This window comes from Zosterops lateralis (genome assembly GCF_965231275.1).
Source record: "Zosterops lateralis genome assembly, chromosome: 16".
Taxonomy (NCBI): Eukaryota; Metazoa; Chordata; class Aves; order Passeriformes; family Zosteropidae; genus Zosterops; species Zosterops lateralis.
The window spans coordinates 7,307,072-7,324,542 of record NC_139776.1 but is presented as its reverse complement, the minus strand read 5'-3'; the positions used below and the strand labels follow the sequence as shown (position 1 = coordinate 7,324,542).

Below are 17,471 nucleotides of genomic sequence, written 5' to 3'. Positions count from 1 at the left end.
AAGCTGTGCAGCTGGCCAGGAGTGAAGCATTTTAAAGCTACATGAGAAGGAGCCACATCCTGTTCTACAGCTATGCAGTGACAGCACGAGCTACAGCAATAAACCACAGAGATGAGTACAAAGTATTTTCTTCCTGCCTTCTCTCTAAGAGAGCTGCATAAAACATAGTTTTACAAAATTTGGGGATCCAGGCAAACTATGTCTAGGCATTTATCAAAACCAGACTCTGACAAAACCGGCTAATCCATCAGTTCGGAGCAGTTCACCACAATCACACGGCCCGAGAACCTGGAATGCCGACAGAGCCATTCCTGGATACACTGGCAGGGGAATGAAGGGTGGGAGCACCGTGCTGGAGAAAAGCCGGGAACAAAGGAGCGGCACATTCACCCCTAACAAAAGAGACCCGTCAGAATTCATTACCGCTCCTAACGCAGGAGCTACGAGGCTCCACATGAAGCCACAGAACCCTCCCACCTCAAACGCCGAGGGTTTCACAAAGAATCCTGCCGTGTTCTGCCCTCAGTGCGTGCAGCACCGCCCAAGGGTGGCCCAGCCCAGCACAAAGCACAGCGAGGAGCAGGGAGACAAACTCTGCACAAGAGCATCCCTTATCACACGCTCCTGAGCCCTTCAAAAGGGGAGAAACACCAGTCTCGGGTGACCCTGGCGCGGGGGACAACTACAGGGCTGGGAGGCTTTGGCAATGCAGCTTTTTGCGAGGGAACAGCCGATATTCCGCCTCTTCGTGGCCGACCCTCGGTCTCCGCCCCGGGGGAAGCGGCTGCGGAACCCTCCGGCTGAACCACCCGGGGCCTGTCTGGGGAGTGGAACCCGCTTCCCTCAGAGCCGCCAGCACTCAAACCCCATCGGTCTTCTGCCCGGGGCCTCTCATGAGACGCCCCCAGCTTCGCTCGCTCCCTGACACGCCGGCCTGGGCTGCACCGAGATCCCCCTGGCCCGGGCTGCACCGAGATCCCCCGGCCCGGGCTGCACCGAGATCCCCCTGGCCCGGGCGGCACCGAGATCCCCCGGCCCGGGCTGCACCGAGATCCCCCTGGCCCGGGCTGCACCGAGATCTCCCAGCCCGGGCGGCACCGAGATCCCCCGGCCCGGGCCCGCCACGGCCGCCGCCTCCCCGGCCCGTTACCGGGGCAACGCCGCCGCGAGGACGAGCGCGCGCCGGAAGTGACGCGCGAGGGCACTGGCGCGACACGTGAGGGCGGCGCGGGGATTCCGAACGGCGCCGCGGGAGGTGCGGGGGCCCCGGGCCCGAGGCCGTGAGGGGACACGGGAATCCTGGAGCATCAGGGCTCTGGGATCGCGGGGGCGCGGGCCGGAGCGGGCGGTGGGGCCCGGCCGTACGGGAGCGGGAACGGGAGCGGGTCCCGAGTGCCCGTGGGCCTCCTGCGGAGCCGCTGGGACCGGGCCCGTCCCGATGCGGTGTGACCTAATTGCTCCTTCCAGTTCCTGAAGAGGCCGACAGGAAACATGGAAACTATTTAGAAGGGCCTGGAGTGACAGGATAAAGGGGAATGGCTTCAGCCGGACACAGGGCAGGGTTAGATGGGATATCGGGAAGAAATTCATCCCCGTGAGGGCGGTGACAGCACTGGCACACGGTGCCCGGAGAAGCTGTGGCTGCCCCATCCCTGAAAATCTTCATGGCCAGGTTGGATGGGGATTAGAGCAAGCTGGGATGTGTCCCTGCCCGTGGCAGGGGTTGAACGAGGTGAACTTTCAGGTCTCTTCCAGCCCTATCAAGGCATGATATCACCGTGACAGCAGGGTCATCACTATCTGCCCTTCCTTGCAGGCACCTCAGGGAAGGAACCATGCCCAGGATCACACTGAATGGGATCACGGTGGATTTCCCCTTCCAGCCCTACCCGTGCCAGAAAGCCTACATGGCCAAGGTGCTGGAATGTCTGCAAAAGGTGCGTGAGTGTCCAACTCTGTCATTTCTAACTGCACAAAATGATTTCTCTAAGAATAGGTTGTCACAATTCAAGTTTTCTTTATGTGCCTTGTATGCTGCCTTTCCAAATCTTCTCTGACCTTTTACTTGTGTTTTTGCTTTGTGGTAATTAAAATCATGGCTGCCAGGTGATAAACAGTAGAAATTTAGATGGGATGTTCCTGCCTAAATTGGGAAAAGAAAGGCTGAGAAAGCAGTGCTTGTGTTCATGCAGTGTGTCCTTGGCTGGCTGGGTCTGATTACAGAATTATGAATGGTTTGGGTTGGAAGGGACCTTAAAGCTCACCTTGTTCCACCTCCTCCCATGGGCAGGGACACCTTCCACTACCCCAAGTTGCTCCAAGCCCCATCTAACCTGGCCTGGGACACTTCCAGGGATGGGGCAGCCACAGCTTCTGTGGACAGCCTGTGCCAGGGCCTCACTACCCTCACAGGGAAGAATTTCTTTCTAATCTCCAATATAAACCTGTCAGTAGGAATCCATTCTTCATTGTTCTGTTACTACAGGTCCTTGTAAATAAGTTCCTTTTCATGTTTCTTATAGCCCCCTTCAGAAACTGGAAGGCCCCAGTTAAGTCACCTTGGAGTCTTCTCTTCTCCAGGCTCCAGTCCCAATTGTCTCAGCCTTTCCTCATAGGAGGGATTTGGTCTTGTCTTGTTAATATTTGGACTATTTGTGTAATTTTCCATTTGCTGTGTGAGAGAATAATTTTACTGAATGAATATCAAAATAATAAAGTGGGTTTTTTCACAGCAGTTATCTTTTTATTCTGGACACATCTTTATGGTCCTTGTTCTCCTAAAGCTCCAGACAAGCTTATTGTGGAAACTTTGGCTTTCCACCTGGCTCTGCATTGCTCTGTATCATGGTACCTGCTTGGTGCCTCCTCTCATTGAACTCAAAGTGTTGTGAGCTCATTATATAAATTCCTTTCCTACACTTGAGTTCAGCTGCTGCTTTTTTCCAATTTTTAGTATTGCCACACACTTAAAAGTTGTAACATCCTGTAGGATGAAATGTTCCAAGTGCTAACAAAGTTCTCTGCCGAAACTGACATGGGATAAAATCTTAATCCTAAAGGAAACCAACGCTCTGTTATCTGGGAGCCACTTTCTGGGCTAGTTTTTCAATAATTTCTCATATTTTCATGTATTTTATGCTGAATTGTGACACACTCTAATGACTCTAAGAGTGGAGAGTTGAACTTTTTGTGCTAAATAAATCTGATGGCTGGCTCTGGGTTTTTGATTGAACCTCATTAAGTTAATTAGAGAGTCCTACAGGTTGATTAGACCTCGTGTGTGCGTGTTCCTTGGTGGGGCTGCCAGCTGCTGTTTGCTCCTTGGCAGAGGACATCTAGTATTGCACCAAGACCTGTCCTACTGAACCCCTAAATCCCTCTTTTATTTCTCTCCAACAAAGAAGGTAAATGGCATTTTGGAGAGCCCTACAGGTACAGGAAAGACCCTGTGCCTGCTGTGTTCCACCCTGGCCTGGCGGGAGCACTTCAAGGACACCATCTCGGCCCGGAAAATTGCACAGCGCATGAACGGGGTGGAGCTCTTCCCCGACAGACCTGTGTCCTCCTGGGGCACTGCTGCCACAGATGGGGATGTCCTAAGTGAGTACCACCACCTCTGCGCCTCAGGGATGTTGGTCAACGCGTGCTTTTGTCTGTCTTTTATAATAAATGTACAATTATAAAAGTTACAGAGCTATTGTTGAGCAGCTGAGGCACGGTTTCACCATTTTGTGCTTTTTCAAGGTGTTTTACTTAGTTTGAATTTTTCTTGGAGCTCAGTTAGTTTTTTAGTTTCTTAGAAACTCATTTAGCTTGTTTTATTTATGTGAATAGTTAGATGACAGCATTTCCTGCTGTCTCTACAAGGCAAACTGTTACCATAGTACCAGCTGGGAAGGAGGCTAAGAATATCCCTAGTTTTCCTTTCTATGCTTATTATGTCTTTCTGATTTTTTTTCCTCTTCTGTTTGGCAGCTTATTACACTGACATTCCAAAAATAATTTATGCCTCCAGGACTCACTCCCAGCTTACACAGGTCATTAATGAATTAAAGAACACAGTGTACAGGTGAGTATGATTTAGGGCAGTGTCCTTATTCAAGGAAAAGATAGAGGAACCCCTCTGGTGTAGTTATTGTTTGAACTTCTGTGGATGAACACATAAAAGATGATATCCAGAGAAATGTAGTTCCTTTAATGTGCATGTTTAGAATCTGGTTTTCTTTGTTGATGGATTTGGTTTATTTTAATACTTCACAGCTTCTCTTCTCTCCTTCAGTCATGGAATTTTCTGAATTTAGTCTGGTTTTGGTTTTTTACTTGATACATTAGCATATAAAATTACCTTTTTCGATTTCCCCCTCTATTTTTCTGGGGGCATTTTTTTAAGGCAGTGGGAAGCCATTACTAAGTTGAACTCCTCAGGCTGATATAAATCTACAAAGAACTTTGTGGTTTTGTTATACCAGTGCCTGTCACAGTTTTCAGCTATTCCCATGCCAGTGTATGGCTGAGCTCTTTGGACAGGCATAGTAATTTGTTTATGGAGTCCTTGGAAATATACAACCTTGTAATAGGCAGAAAAGCCCAAACCATGGTGAATGTTTGTAGTGAATCAGTTCTGTCCTAACCTTGCTCTGAACATCACAACCAGCTGGGAAAGCTTGTAATGGATGACAGGCCACAGCTGACTGGGCTGAGCTGTCATAACAGAACCCAGATTTTGTGGTGGATGGTGTAAATTGCTGCTTGTGACTTCTTGCTGTGAGCTGCTGCTGCTTATTAACACCCACTGCTGCCAGCAGAGATACAGTGCCTCAAAGTCCAATATCACACACAGCAGTTACAGACAGACTAATTGACTTGTTCTGGCTCTGACTCTTGCTTTGGGCTCATCTGTTTCTCCTGAATCTTTCACTTCTGGTATATTGGATCTAAGCACGTACAACTCTGTTCTGTCTTGCCTTATTTTTAATGTTCAGTTTTGTGTATCCAGGCCAAAGATTTGTGTGCTGGGATCCAGGGAGCAGCTCTGCATCAATCCTGAAGTGAAGCGACAGGAGGGCAACCACATGCAGGTGAGATCAGAGCCTGGAGAGGATGTTCAGGGAGAACATGGAGGCTTTTGTCTCATTTCTGTGTCATTCTTCACTCTGACGTTTTTTAACTACAAGAGACTGCAGGGAAACACAGTAGTTGTAAAGTGTGTTTTTAGGAATGTTTAGTTTTCAGTTTTGTGAGTGCAAAATGTAATTCTGAGTCTCTGGTGACATTTTCTATCCAGAGAAAGATGTCACTGTGTAGAACATGACAGTTAATAATTTGTAGTTTACTTTTTGATCTGCTATTCAGGTGTTTTTCAAGAGCAGTAACAATTTCAAAGCATTGCTTCAGTTATCGATTTAGCTGTTATTTTTACAATATCAAAGATTACTGTTTTGAAAAGTATTAATGGGAAAATAGAACACATTTTTCTCTGAGCATGTGAGTGTTCTGTGCTGCAGAAAAAGAGCCTAACTTGCAAGGTGAGCAGGACATGTGATTTTTAAAGCTGAAGAACTGTGATTAGCATTTATTCATTAGCTGATGTTAGAGCTGATTTCACTCCTTAACCTGCTTTCAGTGCCTGACAAGCTGTTCTCCTCTGGGCTGAAATAGGTTTTGTTTTACAGATCTACATGTGCCGGATGAAAGTGATGGCTCGTGCTTGTCATTTCTATAACAATGTGGAAGGTGAGTGTGGCTCACCTTAACTTCCCCTGGAAGCAAAGCCCTGTGTTTTGGTGAGAGGGATTTGCTAGGCAGGTGGAGGGGTTTGGAAGAGTAGGCAGAATCCACCTCTGTGTGTTTTTCTCTGTTACTGTCTTTCAAGAATGAAATATTAGTTGATGAGTTTGATCAGGGTACCAACAAATCTTTGTGTGATGCCTTCACCTAAGCTGGTGGTTTTAATGTCATCTTTTACAGAAAAGAGTACAGAGAAAGAACTGATTGAATCAATCATGGATATTGAAGACTTGGTTAAAAATGGAAACAAACACAGGTGAGCGATCCCCTCTGACCTTCCTCACCCTGACTTGTGAAAATAATGAGAATTGTTTCTCTGTTCACTTTCATTAATCCATTTGTGTATCATAGTGCATGAATGTTGAATACTCTCTTAATATTTCTGCAAGCATTATAGTCTGTACTGTTTTGTTTTTTTTTTAAACAGAGCTTGTCCTTATTATCTCTCTCGAAGCCTGAAGCAGCAAGCAGACATAATTTTTATGCCTTACAACTATTTACTAGACTCAAAGGTAACATGTAAATTTGCTTTTAAATAAAATCTGTTCTTCTGTTTGTCTTATGTTGGCTTTTAGTGGATAAACAGTGAAGAGTGATGCCTGGCAAGTGGGTGCATTATGTATGATTCAAAACTGGCCAAACCCCAGTTCAAGTTCAGGGTCATAGAGGATGCCATTTGGGGTTTTTCTCTGTGAATTCTTTCCTATAATTAAAAAAAAAATAAAATTAAGATTTTTCTATATCTGTATAATTAGCTTTGCAGAACGTGGTGCCATTTTTAGGTGATGTTCATCTCCTGGACACAAATCTTCAGTCACACACTGTGCAGTATTTTTGCATGCAATCTGAGGTACTTTTGTTTCTGCAGCTGCTGCATGATTTGCAGAATAAGGAAGCTTTCAGTAGAGATTGGACATACCCCTTGGAAATAATTTCTGGCTTTGTGTACAAACAGTTGTAATGAGCTGTCTGTATTCCATGGATGGAAAATGAAACCTTTGAAAACTCTTGTTGAGAGTTTGAAAACTTCTTGTTGAGGAAACAAATGTGCTGACATCTTCATGCAGCTTGGAGTAATTAATGAATTATAAAAAAAGCCAGATTGCACTCCACTGCTGCAGGAAGACTGAAAGTTTAATAAAGTAAAAAATAAATTTAAAAAATCCCTTAAGCCCCATAAGCAGAGAAGCATTGTGAAATGAAGTGATGTGATACTGGAGGGGGTACTAGTTTGCAGAATTTCCATTTGCAAAGGCAACATGAGCACAAAATTGTAAATACAAGGCAAATCCTCTGCTTTACACCCCACTTCTCTAAGATCTCTATTGCCAAAAATGGCTCAAAGTGACTCAAATTAATAATTAAACTTTCTCGAATCAGTTAAACTAATCTCAATATGGCACAACTGGTGTTTGTTTTTTTTTTTTAAATTACAAATTGTAACCTCTGTAAACATTTATATGATACATTTTAGCACCTTCATTTCCAGAGAAAGTGATTCTGTGGTTTCTCTAGTGGGCAGCCACAGCCTTTGCTTACTGTTTTCTCAGAGGAAAAAACCAACCCAACTTCAAAATACATGAAAACCCAAAAAGTATCTCATCATCCACTTTCTGAGCCAATCAAATCTGTATTTCTCAATGGCTTTTTTGTCTATTTCCTTATTCTGATTTTTGTCTTTAGAGCAGGAAATCACACAACTTGGACCTGAAGGGGACTGTGGTGATACTTGATGAAGCTCACAATGTGGTGAGTGTTCGTCTGGTCTGTTACCATTTTTCAATCTGCATCCAAAGAGTAAAACAGACCCTGTCCTATTACAAACAGCCTGTAAACTCTGTGCTCAGATGTATGTTGTTAATGTTCATTATCATGAACATTTCTTGTTTCTGTGGCAGTTAAATTATTGTAGTTTAATTAACAGTCGTTTGACACTGATGATTTTTTACAAGGTGATGGTTTCTTTCTAAATGGTACATCTCCAGATTTATGAGGTGCTTCTTTTCTTGGAGACTTCTGAGAAAACACTGTGTAAGAAATCATGAAAGACCCATTCTTGAAGCTCAGCTGCATCAGCTCTCCCAAGTGCAGTAGATGGCAGACAGGACTCTTGTAATATTTCCAAGTCCTCACTTGTAGAGGAAAGCAAGAAAAAATATAAATAATGCTGCCTTATGTGTTCTTCATTTTAGCTGGCTTGAAATGCAGCTCTTTTCCTAAATGATGAAATGCAAAGGAACATTTGAAATATGTCCCTTTCTCTGCCACACGAAGGCACAGTCTCCCAGTGGGATTTCTGCTGAACAGCTGTGGTTTGTTGTTTGAGTGCCTGGTGTCCTTTTGGTAAACAGCCACCCGGGTCTGCTCTGCCTCACTGGAGAGACTTGCATAGCTGCATCCAGGATTTGCTCCTTTCATCAGAACATCTCTCTTTCTGTTGAAAAAATGTGTGGAAATCCGGTCACAGTTGTTTAGGGTTTGGATTTGTTTTTCCCTTTGTAGTGTGCTGCACTACAAAGGGAAAAAATAAAAGTACTAATTGATGTCTGCATGAAGAAATTAGCCAGAACAGCTTCTCGTTTTGCAATAGTTATCTGATGGTGCTGTCTCTTCCAGATTAATATGTGGAAATTTAGTGATTACCCTGAAGTAAAATTAATTTCTTTCTGATTCTGAAATAAAATTAATTTCTTTCTGATTAGATCACTCATCATTTTTTCTTTATAACTTATTTCTTCATCACTATTACAGTCAAATATTTGTGTAGGTTAGGCCTTATTGTTTATCATTATTCATCAGGGAAAATGATTCCTTTTGTGAATGAAAGTTTCTGGTGAAGCAATACGTGATTTAATTTTCAAAGTCAGAGAAAGTTTTGTCATCAAGTTTACTAATCCTGAGTGTTTAAAACATTACTACTTTTTAAATAGAAAGTATAGGAATAGCTTTTTTGAAGAACAAATTGATTCTCTAAGTAAAAAAATTTCCTGCTTGAGCATCAGACAATTACTGTCTGTCTGTACTCTCTAGAATGTTGACATTGTGGAAGAGATAAAATCTATTCTACATTTCAGAAAGAACAATGCTTGCTAATAGTCAAAATCTTCAAGTGTTTATAAAATATCCTCCAGCCTGAGCTGGAGATCAAAAATGGAATCAAGCCTGGTCGTCTGGACTTTGTCATGTCTGCAACTGCCTGAACAAACTGCACACAGGGTGATCAGAATAATTCTTCCATTCCTTATATTTCAGGAGAAGTTGTGTGAGGAGTCCTCTTCTTTTGACTTGACTCCCTATGATTTGGCTTCAGCAATGGATGCAATAAATGTTGTCCTGGAGGAACAAGCCAAAGTGGTTCAACAGAATGAAATCAATGCTGAATTCAACATGGAATTGGCCAGTTCAGGTGTGTTGACAGTGACACATCATTGTTTCTCTGGGATTGTAAAGTGCCACTACCAAGATCTGGAAAATAACTTTTAGGGAAAGTTTCTGGGAAATTTGCACTCTCATTAGTAAATGAATTGTTGTTAGTTAGTTATTGTTGCCAGACACTGGAAGATTTGATCAAGCCAAGGTGACCTGGGGGTTATGAAAGAGAACACAAAAAATCTTTGCATGCACAGAACTCTAACCTTCATAGCCATAATTTCTGGAAAGGCATAAAGAAACTGGGAATGAAATAGGTGTGAAACAACCTCTGTGTAATCTTTACTTTTTTCAACAGGACTGAACATGGAACTGGAAGATATAGCAAAGATTAAGAGTAAGTTTATTTTTCGTGTTGTTGGAAAGTACTGAAACTGTTTCAAAAGGTCAGCAATTATAAATTGAGCTCACGTAGCATTGCCATATACATTACTTATAACTGAGACATCCATAGAGGCTTAAGTTGTTTGGCTTTTCCCGAGAACTTTTGGGAGTGTTTAGTTAGTTTTTTCCCAAGAAGAGAGATTTGGCAGATGAATGTGTCTTTTCCTTCTTTGTTAGAAGTTTCCGTGTTTTCTAATCTTGTCAGTGTGCTGGAATTCCATCAGTTGCATCATTCTGCTGTCAGAACCTGAAGTTAACAGCAAGAGCTTGAGATATCTCATGTATACAAAGCATTTCCAAGAACAATTTTCCCTGTCTGTGAAGAAGAGTTTAACATTTAGCTGCTGACTTCAGCTTCATCTAGGAATTGAGGGCAGAGAAGTTCTTAGAGTCGAATATGAATATTTAAAGTTGATATCCAGGAAATTGGTTTTGATCACTTTGGGTTTTTTTTCTAGACCTGAGAGAAGCTGCTCTCTTTTGTAACAGCCTTTGTAATAAAGTACATTTGAAAAAGTGACTTAGATGTGTCCCAGACATGGCTTTCTGTGCACCCTAACTTTTTCCCCTCTTAATTTTCCTAAAGAAATTCTTCTTCAACTTGAAAGTGCTATTGATGCAGTGGAGCTGCCAGCAAATGGTAGTGGAGTCACCAAAGAGGGAAGGTAAATTTCTTCTTATTAATGTGTCTAAATGTTTAAAAATACAGCAAATTGAAGCTGGGTCAGTTGTTGGGGTTATAGCTCTATTCTAGTTTCTGGGAATAGTATTTATTCAAGGTTTTCATTTTCCTTAAATCCCCCTATCTGTAGTAATCATTATTTTTGGAGGAACTCCCTTTTTTAGTATTTCAAGAGTGGAAAATTCTCAGTTTGGGCTCACTGAGCTGGTAGAAGCTTCAGCTCCTCACTATGGTTCTTTCAATTTCGTGTCATGATTTAAGCAGAGGTACCAGAGCTGCAGTGATGTGCCTGATGTACCTCTGAGCTGTGGAAGCCCATTTCTAAACTGGTGCCTGTTGTACATGGTAAAAAAAAATCATGGAAATTGCATGCCAATCTGCTTCTAAATTAATAATGGATTGTATGTTAGAGAGGAATGATGGAAAAAGGGAATCATGTGGTCTGGGCTTTCTGCCATGGCAGTATTGTGCACTGTCTTTATAATCAAGTATTTGCTTTTATTCTTGTAAATTTTTCATTCTAATGGAGACAGAAACATGCTACTTGGTGAAATTGTTATTCTGAAAGAGTATCATTGTTTGTACCCTTTGATTCTTTACAGTGTTTACCCATTTCTGCTTTCTCTTTGTAAATTGCAGCTACATCTTTGATCTGTTTGCAGAGGCCCAAATAACGTGGCAGACCAAATCCTCCCTTTTGGAGTCACTGGAGCAGATTTTACAGTTTCTTTCAGGCCGTAAGAGCATGAACATTTTTAGCTGTTTTACTCAGACTTTCCTCTTTAGTGTAAATAACTGGAAATTTGCATTGTTAGGGGAGACAATCAGATAAAGCTTCTGTAAGCTAAAATCTGCCCTTAAGGACTTGTCTTTTTATTTAGACTTGCAGAGTTCTCTGCTGGGAAACATATTTTATGTCTGTTCATGTAACTGAACTAATGCTGAGAACCACCTTGTGTCAAAACATGAATGTGTAGCCATGTATGGGTCCACCCTTCCACACAGAGGATTTTTGGACAGACACTGTTTTTCTCCAAAGCCACATGGATTGTGGTGTGAAGCTTGCTGACATTTTGCTGATGGTACTTTTAGTGTCTTGAGTTCTTCCTTGGTCCTGGAGTTAAAAGACAGGAATGTAGAGAATCCTATAATATGTTTGTGTTTGCTTTTTTTTTTTTTTTTCCCTTGATTTAACAAGCTTCTATTCTAATATCTGTCAGCAACTTGTTCTTAAATTACTCTTCTGTAAAGAAAATTTTTCAACTTCTACATGTGTTAAGAAAATGATTTAGCTCTTACCAGCAGACTCTTCAGAAAAAACATTGAAGGGAGTAGAACACAGACTGTCAGTTCTGCAAGGGGATCCTTGGATGACACATCCACCCTTCCTTTTTTCTTTGCCCAGCACCTTTCTCCTTTTAGGCCATTTACATTCTGGCCTGACAAGTGCATCTGTTGTTAGTTTCTGCTGCAAAATCCCCACCATCAGTATGTTTCATATGTTCTTTTAACTGCTCCTCTAATTGCTGCTTTAATTAGCTCCTTTCCCATTTTTGATGCAGAGGAGCTTTAAGAAGTGTATGTAATTTTCTGGGATGACAGATTCCCAGTGTGTCAGACATGGAATGCCAGTTTTATATTTCTCTTTGCATCTTAAATAATGGTGAAAAACTTGAAATAAATTACTTGATTCAGAGAATATTTTCAAATAATTTTCAGAGTGTTGAGCTATTCAGATAAGGTGTGGCTATACACAAGAGGATGTATTTTAAGAGTAATCCTGTGTTGCTTTCTTCAGGTACTGGCATATTTATCAATACATCTGGATTACATAAGGTCTCAGATATTATCCAGGTAAATATTTAATGCTTCTTCTATAAATATCTGAAGGATAGAAGAGTTGGTTTTAAAGTATGTGGAAAGATATTGGGTCAATTTTATTCTTGTTGGCATGTACACTTGTGCAATGGTGCAAGTTTGTAACTTTTGAGGAGAATGCTGCTGCCTGATGGGATGGATTAATCTGATTTTTATCCAGGTGTTTCTTGTATAGTTCTGGTCTCCCTTTTTGGTGATGCTGGATTTAAGTTTTGGCTAGGCTTTAGCATCCACCAGGTGGAGCTGGGTCATTGAACTTGTTTGCAGCGGTATTTAAGAATATGAGATCATCTCATGAAATAACAATAGCGGGTAAGGAATAAAGCAAACAAAAGATAATTTAACGGGGTTTTTTTCATTTAATTATTAACTTATGACATGTCTAAAATGAAAAACTTTTCAGTTCCATAGGAGCTGAATTTGACACTTGCAGGTAACCACATAATGCTGTCAGTTGTCTTCCTGTTGTGCACTTCCGAAACTTTGATTATGAAAATCCAAGCCCCATAAAACTCAGAGGTGCAGTGGGCCAGTGGTCTGCCAAATATATGTGTGCCAAAGGGCGCCAGAGATTAACATCCTGTTTAAAACTGAAAATGAAAAATATATTCAAACTTTGCAGACCTGTGTGATAAAGACAAGTTACCTGGGTGTGTTTGGAATGGTCCTGGCAGATGTGCAACAGTGAACTCTGAGTGCCTGGGAGTTTGTGAGGGTGCAATGCACAGTGGCATACATAGGATTTTGTTCTTCTAGCAGTGGTTAAACAAAATCTTCATGTGTGTTCCAGTACAGGAGTAGTGGTTTGTGTACGCTGGTATTAAATGGTTTGTACTGGAAGATGTTGCTTTCTAAAGGGAAGGTCAGGTGACCCTGATTTAAATTAATTTCTCAGGGTTTCAAAGCCTAATGAGAGATGAGAAAATTCAAAAGTAAAAACCAGGTCCCCTGATGCCAGAGGACTGTTGACCAACTTGGAATAATTGTCTGTGTGTGCTCTTTTGGGCTGTGGATAGATAAAAGGAGGTTTGAATTTGGAGGAGAAACCTCAGATCCCTTTTCTGCTGTTGAGGACATGCATGTGGACAGTGACAGCAAAGGATCTGACATCTTGAGATGGGTGTTGTGTAAACAGTGTTTGCATCTTTCAGAGCCTTTTCTCTGAGTCTTAATTTATTACCGGCTTGTTTTAATTAATAGTAATTTTTTTTTCTTCCTTTTCAAAGAACACTTACCAAAATGTCCTTTGTACGCCATATCTTTGGCTATTTTTCAGAAGTAAATATTTCCAGGAAAAGTGCTTTTTTTTGTTAATTGCTGGGGAACATCTTGTAACTAGTTGAATCTCTTATGAGTTTGGGTAATTCCTATCAATGTCTGGAGAAAATTTGTTTAGAAAAATTAACAGAGTTGTAAATATTTGAGAACCACAGCTGTTTTCATTGAAGTTGCACTGGGGTGCCTTATGTTTGGAAGAGCATCATCTGTAGCCATGAGACATCACATACAGGAAAGGGGGGAAAAGCATAATTCTGACTGAAGCTTTTAATTTAATATGTAGACAATTAGATATGGTTACAACTTGATTGTTTTTTTAAGCAGAGTGTTATTAGCAGAGGGACCACAGATTAAATTTTAAACTGAGGGAACTCAAAGAGTTCTTCTATGCTTGGTTGTGACTGATCTCTTATATAAGAATGTTTGTTTATCCACAGAGTCATGACCATTGTGAATAATAATATTGTCATTTGTATAATTTGAGTATATTTAGATATTGGCTTGCATTTTTTGGAACAATGAGAGCACCATGTGGGTAGCAAGAGTCGCCTGAAGGAACTATATTTATTCAAGATTCTCTGTCTTATTTGATAAGAAGAGTAAGGAAATAAATTTAAGGTTGTCGCAGCAGTAACTTTTGTGGAGACACTTCTCAGTGCAAATACACAATTAGGGATTTTACTGGAAGCAAAAATCCAAAGGATGTATGTGTATGTATGTATCAAAAATAATGTGGCCAGCAGGAGCAGGGAGGTGATTGTCCCTCTGTGCTGGGCAGTGGTGAAGCCTCACCTCCAGTTCTGTGTCCACTTCTGGGACCCTCATGACAAGAAGGACATTGAGGGGCTGGAGTGTGTCCAGGGAAGGGAACAGAGCTGGGGAAGGGTCTGGAGCACCAGGAGCCACTGTGGGAGCTCAGGTGGGGCTCAGCCTGGAGAAAAGGAGGCTCAGGGGGGAGGGATCTTGTTCTCACAACTCCCTGACAGGAGGGTGCAGCCAGGTGGGGTTGGGCTCTGCTTCCAGGGAACAGGGACAGGATAAGAGGAAATGATCTCATGCTGTGCTAGGGGAAGTTCAGGTTGGACATCAGGAAGAATTTCTTCACAGAAAGGGTTGTCAGACATTGGAAGGGGCTGCCCAGGGAAGTGGTGGAGTTCCCATCCCTGGAGGTGTTGGAGGAACTCATGGACGTGGCACTCAGTGCTCTGGGCTGGGTGACAAGGTGGGAATCAGTCACAGGTTGGATTCAACGATCTTGGAGGTCATTTCCAACCAAAATAATTCTGTTTCTGATTCTGTTTCCCTCCACTTTCCAGACAGTGTTCAGCATTGATCCTCCAGAAGGAGTCACAACAGGGTTCCTGCCACGTCAGGCAATATCTAAATATTACAAGGTATGGGAGGCTTTGTGTGCTGTGTTTTTCCTCACAGCATTTAATGTCTGTGTGTTGTGTATCTAAGACTTGGGAGGATGTGGATAGTACAGCAAATGATGTTGATTACAGGGAGAAAAAAAGAAGACACAACAAAAAAACACCTCAAAACCAAAAAACCAAACCAGAACCCCCCCCCCCCCCCGGAAACCAAAACTACATCAAAGGAACTGTATTTAATTTAGACTCTGAAGAGGAACACAAATTTTAAAGGAACTCGTAAATTAAATTATGAATGTGCAGCAAATGGGATTTTCAGAAAATTTTGATATGGGATATTAAGCAAGAATTGATGTGTTCTTCCAGTAATGTGTTTTTAGTTTAGTCCAGTGCTAAGCACATGCAACAGAGCCACTGAACCTCCTTACTGAAATTGTTTTAATTTGTTTTAAGTTTGGAATTTGTGGGATGTGTTATTATGATAAATTTTTGGAACAGATCTTTTTCTACATATGACATTAAGACTTGGTACTAGTTTTGTTGCCAAATGAAGCAAATCTTTACACCATGACAGTGTTCCACATCTAATCTGTGTGCTTTATGCTGGTGGACATACCCAAAATGTTGGGTTCTTGGTCTCTGCTTGGGTCAGCCCATGAAAAGCTGCTCCCATCATCTGAATCCAAAATGACTGGTTGAATGGTGATGCACTTTTTTGCTCCTTAGTTATGAAATGCTAGAAGCAAAATAGAAAAGAAACAGGAAGTTATATAACCTTAGTGACTCTATGAAAGTGTCACTGATTGCATTACTTATTCTTAATGTGGGCCAGGTTTTTTTGAGGGATGAAGTGCAAGGGATGGTTTGTGCAGCCATTGCTAGAAGTGTTTGTTACTTTCCTTCAGGTACATATTCATGTGGATAATGGTAATCAGAAGAAGAAACAAAGGACAGATCTCTGGAATTCATCATCTTCAAAAAGACAAGGTACAGGACTGCCCTTGGGGAGGTTCAGGCAAAAGCTGGATTGAAAACTCCTCAAGTGCTCTTTTCTGATTCCAATAGAGGAAAACAACTGCAGTTCAGTTGTGGATACAATGAGCTGGGGACAAGCTTTTCACTTTTATAGTTATTTCTCAAGGGGAGGTGACCTGTGCCATCTCAATATAAGAATTTCTTGTACCACTGGTGTTTTGTGCACTGCTGGAATTCTTTTAGGGCAATGATTCTGGTGAAAGAAGATCATCTCCATTATGGAACTGTTGTTTGTATTGGTGTAGAGAAAATCTTAAGAGCAGCCAAGAATGGGGAACTCTCCTCCAGCCCTCAGGTCGATACTGGTGCTCATGACATGTTCTGTTCTCCTCACACCAGCTGGATTTCTCTCTACAACTGTGTCGAGTTAAACACAAAATTAGTGTCGAATAAGGCTGTAACTGCCTTTGGCAAGAAAGGGGTTCAGGTATGGTTATGATGGCAAAAATGTTGGTCAAATGTGGTGTAAGAGTAAATTCCATGAAAGTTCTCATTCTCCGTTGAAATGGTTCACATTGTGCAGGCACTACAGTTTGTTGGCTCAGTTTGGAGCTCTGTAGGGAAGGTGATGTGCCAGAGATCTTGTCCACATCATGTGAATTCTTTGGCAGAAAATGTCATGCTTTGGGGCATTTTTACCTTTCCGGGGTGACCTACTTTGTGAAACTTCCTACTTTGAGCAACTAAATTTGAGCAATCCTAAATTCTTCAGTGTTGTCAGTTCTTGATGGTTTCAGCTTCAACTATACATTCCAGTTCAACTGGGATTTCTCCCTCTCCTTGTCTCCCACCTCCCACCTGTTCTTGTTCCTTAGGTTCTGCAGAACCCAGTATCTGGAATTACCTCAATATAACCATCCTTCAAAACCATATATTTAAAAGAAAAGAAACTTGGCTTCTGAATCAAAGGCTTATCCTAATGCTCGTGTAAAGCAGCACCAAGCTTGGCTTTGTTGGATTACAGCATTCATTCTCTTTGATTTTTTAATTTATTTTTTTAATAATTAGGTTGAAAACGAAACATTTTCAGTTAGAGAAGACAGATGCAGATCCCTTTACCTAAGTCTTCTTAACAGAGCACTCTTTAGGGATTTTTGTAAATACTTTGCCTCATAATTATCTACTTAATTACCAGTTAGGTACTCATGAGTATGTAAGTATCTGTTTCATGGAAGTCCTTCTTCTAAGGACAAAAGTAACATTTTTCAAAGAATGAATTTCCAAGAATTTACTGGGTTTGCACATAATGTCCCCATAAATGTTTCCATGAAACATTAATTTGGTAATCTGCAAATGTTATTTTCCTGAGATATTGCTCAATTGGATTTTTAAGATACAGGAATAATTCTGAGTAGATGTGTTAAAGATGGGTGCAGGAAGAGGCTAATACAAGCACTTTTAGGTGAATTCTGGGATTCTGATATAATAGCTTTTCAAATAAAACCAGTATTTGCAAGTACCTGTGTAACACACCTGAGTATGCTGAGACTTGTGCTTGGTGTAAGCCTGGCAGAGGCCAGACATGGTATTTCCTATAATGATATAGCAAATAGTATAGAAATAATTCAAGCATTTAAGAACAGCTGTTTTCCAGAGATTTTATGGAAGTTATCCACTCAAACATC

The 17,471-nt window shown here is 41.5% G+C and overlaps 1 protein-coding gene across 1 annotated transcript in view; it reads left to right on the top strand.

Annotated features, from left to right (window-relative positions):
- Window positions 1-1,210: 1,210 nt before the first annotated feature.
- RTEL1 (regulator of telomere elongation helicase 1) overlaps window positions 1,211-17,471 on the top strand; it is a 45,894-nt gene continuing 29,633 nt past the window's right edge. The window contains exons 1-16 of the mRNA XM_083872979.1: window positions 1,211-1,255; window positions 1,817-1,937; window positions 3,402-3,600; window positions 3,976-4,069; window positions 4,997-5,078; window positions 5,673-5,733; window positions 5,968-6,043; window positions 6,215-6,299; window positions 7,471-7,536; window positions 9,040-9,193; window positions 9,515-9,553; window positions 10,187-10,265; window positions 10,922-11,019; window positions 12,081-12,136; window positions 14,755-14,832; window positions 15,717-15,798. Coding sequence (XP_083729105.1) covers window positions 1,836-1,937; window positions 3,402-3,600; window positions 3,976-4,069; window positions 4,997-5,078; window positions 5,673-5,733; window positions 5,968-6,043; window positions 6,215-6,299; window positions 7,471-7,536; window positions 9,040-9,193; window positions 9,515-9,553; window positions 10,187-10,265; window positions 10,922-11,019; window positions 12,081-12,136; window positions 14,755-14,832; window positions 15,717-15,798 — 1,351 coding nt within the window. The 5' untranslated portion in view covers window positions 1,211-1,255; window positions 1,817-1,835. The remainder of the gene's footprint in view (window positions 1,256-1,816; window positions 1,938-3,401; window positions 3,601-3,975; window positions 4,070-4,996; window positions 5,079-5,672; window positions 5,734-5,967; window positions 6,044-6,214; window positions 6,300-7,470; window positions 7,537-9,039; window positions 9,194-9,514; window positions 9,554-10,186; window positions 10,266-10,921; window positions 11,020-12,080; window positions 12,137-14,754; window positions 14,833-15,716; window positions 15,799-17,471) is intronic.